Below are 8,752 nucleotides of genomic sequence, written 5' to 3'. Positions count from 1 at the left end.
CACGGCTACCTTCCCGGCACTTGAGCGATGGCTGCTGGGTCAGGAGCAGGCGTGGTTCTCCTTCCTGTCGTGGATTGGGGCCCGGCCTACCTTCCCGGCACTTGAGCGATGGCTGCTGGGTCAGGAGCAGGTGTGGTTCTCCTTCCTGTGGTGGATCGGGCCCGGCCTACCTTCCTGGCGCTTGAGTGATGGCTGCTGGGTTGGGAGCAGGTGTGGTTCTCCTTCCCGCGGTGGATCGGGCCCCAACATCTACTTCTTAACAGCTTATATTTGCAATCCTTTTGCCACAGTCTCCAGAGTGCTGGCATTAAAGGTGTACACTACCAGGCCCAGTTTACTTTTCTACTTTAGAAAAGCAGGGAGAGAAGAGCAAGGTGACTCCAAAAACAAATAGAGGGTAGTAATGTTAGCAAAAAATATCAGTGAAATTACAGACAAAATAATTATAAAGTAAATCAACAAATGAAAGCCTAGTGCCCTGAAAAGATCAATAGCATTGATGAGTCTCAATTAGGTAAGATGACAGAAAATGAGAAAACACACAAATTCCCAATGTCAGTAAAGCAAGGTTGGAACTAACCATATGGATATTAAAAGAACCACAAGAATTACTACAAAAAATTATATACCTTTCCATTTTTTAATGTCCTGCATGAAATGAAGCAATTCCTAGGAAGAAACCACCTTCCAAAAGAGATACCAGGAGAGGTAACAGAAACAGAATGAAATGCACTTAAGAAATTAAGTCAAGAAGCAGTAACTATTTAAAATAGGAATGGGCCCAGGGAGTTAGCTCAGTGGTTCTGCCACCTACTTCACTCAAAAGCACAAAGCCCCGAGTTTGATTCCTGGTACCAAAAATAAATTAATTTTAAAAGACAGGAATGGCCAGGAACACACGGTCTCAATGGTTTAGTCTGAAAAAACATTTAAGGAAGAAATGAAACCAACTGTTTGCAATGCAAAATAAAAGCAGAAGAAATACTAAAAATTTTGTGCCATGAAGCAATACTTCCATAATGCCAAAACTGAACACAGGCTGCCAGGGATTTAGCTTAGTGGCTTCACTGTTTGCCTTGCAAGCACAAGGTCCCAAGTTGGATCCCCACTACCAAAAAAAAAACAACTGAATACAGGCCTTACAAGACACAAAAGCATTGTAAGTACTACTGAAAACACCAAAACTCACTAATAATATCAATTTCCATTTAACAATCTCCATGAAGGATTATACACCAAAACTAAGTAGTATTTACTGTCTGTACCTAAGAAGGCAGCTGGGGATCTGGCTCCGTGGTTCTGCCACCTGCCTCACAAGTGCAAGGTCAGGAGTTCGATCCCCAGTACCAAAAAAAAGAAAAATTTTTTAAAGATTTAAAAGGCAATTGATATCCTCTCTCACTTCTACCAGATTTTTAAAAACCACCTATAGTCAAGTCAACAGATGCAGAAAAACACTAAGGCAAACAAGAGAACAAAAGCTATTGAAATTGAAAAAGAGAAAATGGAACTATCTTTTTGCACAGAGGACATGACAATTTACAGAAATTCCAAAGAACAAAATGTCCTGACAGCAGTGAGATATGGTGGTGATTTCATATAACACTAAGTCAATCTACAAATGTCCTCATTTTTCTATTATATTACTAATGATAAATTGGATTTGAGTTTTTTTTTAAAAAAACACTATTATGTAAGTGAAATCAGGTGTATCTCAGGGCAGCTAGATCAAGAAGTAACACCTGAAGTGATCACGTCATTGACAGCAAACCTTTCAGGGATTTGAGTGATAACAAACAGTTGGCTGGCTGCTACACATCCCTGGCCTTCCCTTCTCAGTGTGAGAGGTTCCTTCCTCCAGAACCTCCTTTCTCAGTATTCATCAAAGTGTTGCTAGAGTCACTTTAAGGGCCTCAGCTGTGGTGTCTTTCTCTGACATCACTGCTGACACAAAATGCGTGATGTGCTGAATATCAACCAAATCCCCAGCACCAACTGGGTGTCCAACAACTCAATTGTGACCACTCTGAGTAAGGACAGATCACACAGGTTCAGAACCAGGTCCCATCATAAGGAACCTACTGCAGCTGCCTGTACAAAGCAAATGCTTGTTCTGTCTCCTCACCAATACCCAAACTGCAACATCGACAACCTTTCACAGCTTGAGTTGCCTCATCACGTTACACTCAGATTATGTGAAAGGAGATGCTATACCAACCAAAGACAGTCAGTGTTTTAGGATCCAATGCAAGGAACTGTGGGCAATGACCAAATAATTTCTCAACATGGGACCTTTTTCCAACAGAGAACAACTGATGTCCCTTTTTCTGAGTCAGATGCTCAGTAGCGTTCTCAATTGGCACAAACTACAATGACTTCATCAAATTGTGGATGAAAAACAACCACCTGAAAAGTTTCAATTTTACTCAAGTGCTGTACAGCTGATAAACAGCACAGGTTTTTATTTTTTTATTTTTTATTTTTTGGTTTTTGAGACAGAATCTTGCTATGTCGACCAGGCTGGCGTCGAGCTTACTGTGATCCTCCTGCCTCAGCCTCTGCAGTGCTGGGATTACAGGCGTGTGCAACCACACCCAGTTCCTAAACAATGGTTATTTTATGGAACTGTTGCTTCACAACACTATCTATTCCAGAGAAATGTATGAGAGTAAAGAAATGCTGTTCCCCATCTGAAATGAACAGACATTTCTCAAAGAAGTAGAAATAGCAAATAAACATATGAAAAAAATGTTCAACATCACTGGTCATTACAGAGATGGAAATGAAAACAACACTGAGATTCCACCTCACCCCAAACAAATGAACTTAAAAGATGTTTACAGAGTGTTCCACCCCACAAAATCAGTATATACATTCTTTTCACCTGGGTATTTCTCCAAGACAGACCACATACTAGCTCAAAAAACTGGTTTAAATAAATGCAAAAGAATCGAAGTTATCCCTGTATATTATCATATCATAGTGCAATTAAGCTGGAGATCAATAGCATAAGAAACCGTACGAACTTCACAAACACATGGAAATTGAGCAACACTCTCCTGAACAATCAATGACTCACAGAAGAAATTAGACAGTTTTTATAAATAAATAATAACGTCAAAACAACACAGGCATCTATAGGATACAATGAAAGTAGTTCTATGAGGGAAATTCATAGCAGTGAATGCCCACACTAGGAAAACAGAATGAGCTCAAATAAACAACCTAATGATGAATATTACACTCCTAGAAAAAGAAGAGCAAGAAAAACCCAAAGCTCATACAAAGGAGGAAATTATAAAGATTAGAGCAGAAATCAATGCAATGGAAACTAAGAAAACAATACCAAAAAATCCATGAATCAAAGAGTAGGGTTTTTGAAAGAATAAATAAAATCGATAAACCCTTAACTAACCTCGTGGAAAAAAAGGAAAGAAAAGGCTCAGATCCATGCAATTAGGAACGAAAAAGGTCCCAATAGACCCAGCAGAAATCCAGAGGATCATTAATACCTTCTTTGAGAACCTGTACTCTAATAAAATGGAAAACACAGAAGAAATGGACGGATTTCTCCATACTTATCCATTACCAAAACTGAACAAAGATAAAAAAAATTCTACACACCCCAATTATACTCAGTGAAATTGAAAACATAATTAAAAGTTTACCAACAAAGAAAAGCCCAGGTCCTGATGGATTCACTGATGAATTTTACAAGACATTTAGAGAAGAACTACTGCCTTTACTCTTCAAACTTTTCAGTGAAATTGAAATGGAAGCAGTACTTCCAAATTCATTCCTGGAAGCAAGTGCTACTTTGATTCCCAAACCAGGGAAAGACCAAACTAAAAAAGAGAACTATGAGCCAATCTCCTCCATGAACACAGATGCAAAAATCCTTAATAAGATACTGGCAAACAGAATACAGCGGGTCATCAAGAAGATCAAACCCCCTGACCAAGTTGGATTTATTCCAGGGATGCAAGGATGGTTCAACATAAGTAAACCAATTAAGAGAGTCAAGGACAAAAACCATATGACCATCTCAATAGATACAGAAAAAAGCAGTCAACAAAATTCAACACTCATTCATGATAAAAACCCTGGAAAAATTGGAATAGATGGTCTATATCTCAACATAATAAAGGCTATCTATGAAAAACCAAAAGCAAACATCATATTAAATGACCAGAAACTGAAAACCATCATGTTAAAAGCAGAAACAAGACAAGGAAGCCCACTATCACCACTCCTCTTCAATATAGTTCTGGAAACATTAGCCACAGCAATTAGACAAGAGAAAGAAATTAAAACAATAAAGATAGGAAAGGAAGAAGTTAAACTGTCATTATTTTCTAATGATATGATACTCTACATTGAAGACCCCAAAAATTCCACCAAAAGACTTCTAGACTTAATTGACATATTTAGCAGAGCAAATGGATATAAAGTCAACACTCAAAAATCAACAGCCTTCTTATACACAAATAACAGACTCACTGAGAGAGAAATTAGAGGAACAGTACCTTTCACAATAGCATCCCAAAAAATGAAGTATCTAGGAATCAATCTAATGAAAGAAGCAAAAGACCTCTACACTAAAACCTACAGCACTCTGAAAAAAAGAGCTAGAAGAGGATATAAGAAAATGGAAAGATATCCCCAGCTCCTGTGTAGGAAGAATCAACATAGTGAAAATGGCGATACTACCAAAACTGCTATACAGATTCAATGCAATGCCAATTGAATTCCAACGCTGCATATCACAGAACTAGAAAAAAGAACCCAAAAATTCATTTGGAACCAGAAGAGACCTAGAATAGGAAAAGCCATCCTAGGGAACATAGACATGATAGTGGGTATAATACTTCCCAATTTGAAACTATACTACAAAGCCACTGTGATAAAAACAGCATAGTACTGGCAAAGAAACAGATCTGAGGATCAGTGAAATAGATTGGAAGATACAGAAACACCACCAGATGTACTCAGCTACCTCATCTTTGACAAAGGAACCAACCATCCCCACTAGAGGGAAGACAGCCTCTTTAATAAATGGTGTTGGAAAAACTGGATTTCAACCTGCCAAAGATTAAAACTAGACCCTAATCTTTCACCATGCACTAAACTAAAATCCAAACAGATTAAAGATCTAAATATTAAAAAATAGACACTAAATTTGCTGGAAGATAAGTTAGGCAGAACTCTTGAAGACACTGGCATAGGAAAAGGCTATGAACAAATCCTCAGTAGCACAGGAACTACCACAAAGAATCAACAACTGAGATCTCATCTTATTAAAAAGCTTCTGCACTGCAAAAGAAACCACCAACAGAGCTGAGACAACCTACAATGTAGGAAAAAAATTTTACCAGCTGTTCCTCTGACAAAGGACTATTGTCTAGAATATATAAAGAACTCAAAAAAAACAGGCCCCCCAAATATAAAGACCCGATTCAAAAATGGGCATCTGGCCAGCGTGGTGGCACCTGCCTACAATCCCAGCACTCAAGAGGCTGAGGCAGGAGGATCACTGTGAGTTTGAGACCAGCCTGGGCTACATAGTGAGTTCCAGGTCAGTCTCAACTACATAGTGAAACCCTGTCTCAAAAAACAACAGAAAAAAAGGGGAATCTGAAATGAACAGACATTTCTCAGACAAAGAAGTAAAAGCATCAAATAAATACGTGAAAAAGTGTTCCACGTCACTGGTCATTCGAGAGATGCAGATGAAAACAGCACTGAGATTCCACCTCACCCCTGCTATCAAGGGGTGCTATCAAGAAATCGAACAGTAACAAATGTTGGTGGGGTTGTGGGGAGAAAGGAACCCTTCTCCATTGTTGGTGGGAGTACAGACTGGTGCAACCACTGTGGAAATCAGTACAGAGATACCTCATAGAACTAGGATTAGAGGTTCCATTTGACCCAGCCATCCCTCTGCTGGGTATCTTTCCAAAAGAATTAAAAGAATCATACCACAGTGATATATGCTCACCCATGTTTATAGTGGCACAGTTTGTAATAGCTAAAATTTGGATACAGCCTAATTGCCCAACCTTTGGAGACTGGATAACAAAGATGTGGTTTTTCTATAAAATGGAATACTACTCAGCCATAAAGAATGAGAAATTAGAGTCATTCATAGGAAATGGATACATATTGATGCCATACTCTTAAGTGAAATAAATAAGTCACACATGTGTAAATACCAAATAGTTTCTCTAGTGTGAAAAACTAAAAGTGTAAATAAGATCCAAATGGTATAATTGACAATGTGAAATCGAAGAAAAGGGCTAAAGGCATTGGGGAATTTGGAAGGGTAGGGGAAAGGAAATAAGGGAAAAGAAAAAATATGAGAAAATGAAAAAATGGAAATAAAGTTTTTGTAAATAGGGAAGGGAAGAGGGAGTGAAGGGAGGGCAGGGGTATGGGGGGATAATGAGAAGCAAGACCTGTCATGTAAAGGTACACGATCCCAATGATGAATGTAACTGTACTGTACACCTAAAAAAGTACCAATAAACTCAATGAGAAAAAAATAAAATAAAATGGAGTACTACTCAGCCATAAAGAATGTGAACTTAGCCGGGCGTGGTGGTGCACGCCTGTAATCCCAGCACTCTTGAGGCTGAGGCAGGAGGATCGCTGTGAGTTCAAGACCAGCCTGGGCTACACAGTGAGTTCCAGATCAGTCTCAACTACACAGTGAGACCATGTCTCAAAAAACCAAAAAAAAAAAAAGAATGAAAAATTAGAGACATTTATAGCTAAACGGATGCACATTGAAGCAATATTCAAGTGAAATAAATAGGACACACATGTAAATCCTAAAGTTTCTCTAGTGTAAGAAACTGAAAGTGTAAATAAGGACTAAAAGGTGTAACAGACAATGTGAAATAGAAAAGGGGCAAAGGAGAAGGAGAAGTGGGAGGGTAGGGGAAAGAAAAGGGGAATGGAATTAATAAGAAAATGAAAAAAATGGAAACAAAGTCTTTGTAGATAGGGAGGGATGGAGGGGTTGAAAGGAGAGCAAGGATTCAAATGGGTAAAAAATAAGAACCAAGATGGATTACGTAAAGGTGCAAATTTCCAATGATGAATGTCATTATGTTGTATACCTTAAATGTACCGATAATATTAATTTAAAAAAAAAGAAAAAGAAAAAGAAACGCCGTTCTCATTACCCTTAGACGATGGCCCATTTTTACCGTGGTCAAATTCACACACACACTCATTTCCCAGTTTCCCATTCTTGGTAATTAGGAAGAGGTAATCAGTAGAAACAATACACTTGTTGAAGCAAACTCACCTCAAACCTCTCCTGTCCCCCGCCCTGTTCCCCCTGCCCCAAATCCCTTCTCGGGGGTCACCCTAAGACAGGCTCACCTCGGCCTAGGGGACCCCTGCTCCTGCCCAGTGGAAGTGGCCCGCCCACCTTCCTAGACCCGGGGCTCTCGGCTTCCGGCCGCCCCGGGTCCTGCGGACGCTGGGTCAAGCTCCCGGCGGGACATCGGTTTTCGGCAGTGCCCACGCCTGGCGCCCCTGCCCCAAATCCCTTCTCGGGGGTCACCCTAAGACAGGCTCACCTCGGCCTAGGGGACCCCTGCTCCTGCCCAGTGGAAGTGGCCCGCCCACCTTCCTAGACCCGGGGCTCTCGGCTTCCGGCCGCCCCGGGTCCTGCGGACGCTGGGTCAAGCTCCCGGCGGGACATCGGTTTTCGGCAGTGCCCACGCCTGGCGCCCCCCCAGGGGACAAGACCGAGCCCGGCTCGAACGCGGGCCACGGGGAGGTCCGACTCGCGACTCACCATCTTGCGCTGCTGGTCTCCGGGGCTCCCCACAGGGCGCCGGGCCTGTTGACACCACTCGTCTGCGCGAAGCCAAGGAACCGCAACACCCTAACGCGGAGCTAACAGTACGTTCACTGGGACGCTCCTCCCGCCAGTGAGCCTGATTGGACAGAGCTCCACAATGGCGCTCACCTCGGATTGGCTAGTGCGGCAAACCCCGCCCCCTGAGCCCTGAGTGACAGGAAAGGGACTACCTTCCTGGCCGGAAGGAAGCTGAAGCGCAGTTTCCGGCCCGCAGCCCCTCCCAGTTCAGGACTCCTTACAGAGCTGGGACCGTCACCGCCTCTGGGCGAGTTGTGCTGAAGCTGAACTCCTCCTGGCTGTCCAGAGTGGGCGCTGCCTTCTTCCTGTACTCAGTGGACCCTTCCAACGATGACAAAGTAAGTCCAGGGAATTCCTAACTCCCTGTCCCATAGAGACAAGTCCTGTCCTCAGGCAGGACAGGAAAGGTACCGGACTGTCGGATGTCATGCGTCTCCATCTTGTGTTCAGGGTGTTGGCTTCATGGCCTCAGCTATTAACTGACCCATTTTCAGAGAAGAAAATGAAAGGACTTCAGTAATGTTTGTGGTTGTTAATAGAAACTGGATATTTGAAAGAAATACCCTGCAAAGCAATCGAAATGGTCGACAGGTATATATATATTTGATCCTCCTGAGACACTCAGTGTCCTTTATCCAGTGTCAAAACAAAAACATACATTCAGAAGGTTCAAGGAATGGATCTCCTGCCAAGCTCCACAGCCAGCCTGACTGCTGAGATGGAGCTTCCTGCAGCATCCATCCCTGGTGCTGCAGCTCAGGCACAGAGGAATTTAAATCAGAGCTTACTATGCCCTGAGTTCCCCCTTCCCAAGGTGGAAACTCCTTCTTCACCTTAATATTCTCTGAGGGAAATGCG

At 41.9% G+C, this 8,752-nt stretch overlaps 1 protein-coding gene across 1 annotated transcript in view; it reads right to left on the bottom strand.

Annotated features, from left to right (window-relative positions):
- The window catches only part of LOC104876333 (zinc finger protein 664-like), a 16,130-nt gene extending 8,240 nt beyond the window's left edge, over positions 1-7,890 (bottom strand). Inside the window, exon 1 of the mRNA XM_010644303.3 lies at positions 7,811-7,890. Within this exon, the coding sequence (XP_010642605.2) occupies positions 7,811-7,813 (3 nt within the window). The 5' untranslated portion in view covers positions 7,814-7,890. The remainder of the gene's footprint in view (positions 1-7,810) is intronic.
- Between the last annotated feature and the right edge of the window lie 862 nt (positions 7,891-8,752).

Source organism: Fukomys damarensis, unplaced genomic scaffold (assembly GCF_012274545.1).
Source record: "Fukomys damarensis isolate Sample0158 unplaced genomic scaffold, DMR_v1.0_HiC HiC_scaffold_37, whole genome shotgun sequence".
Taxonomy (NCBI): domain Eukaryota; kingdom Metazoa; phylum Chordata; class Mammalia; order Rodentia; family Bathyergidae; genus Fukomys; species Fukomys damarensis.
Note: the sequence above shows the minus strand (reverse complement) of the source record. Positions and strands in the feature narration are given on the sequence as shown.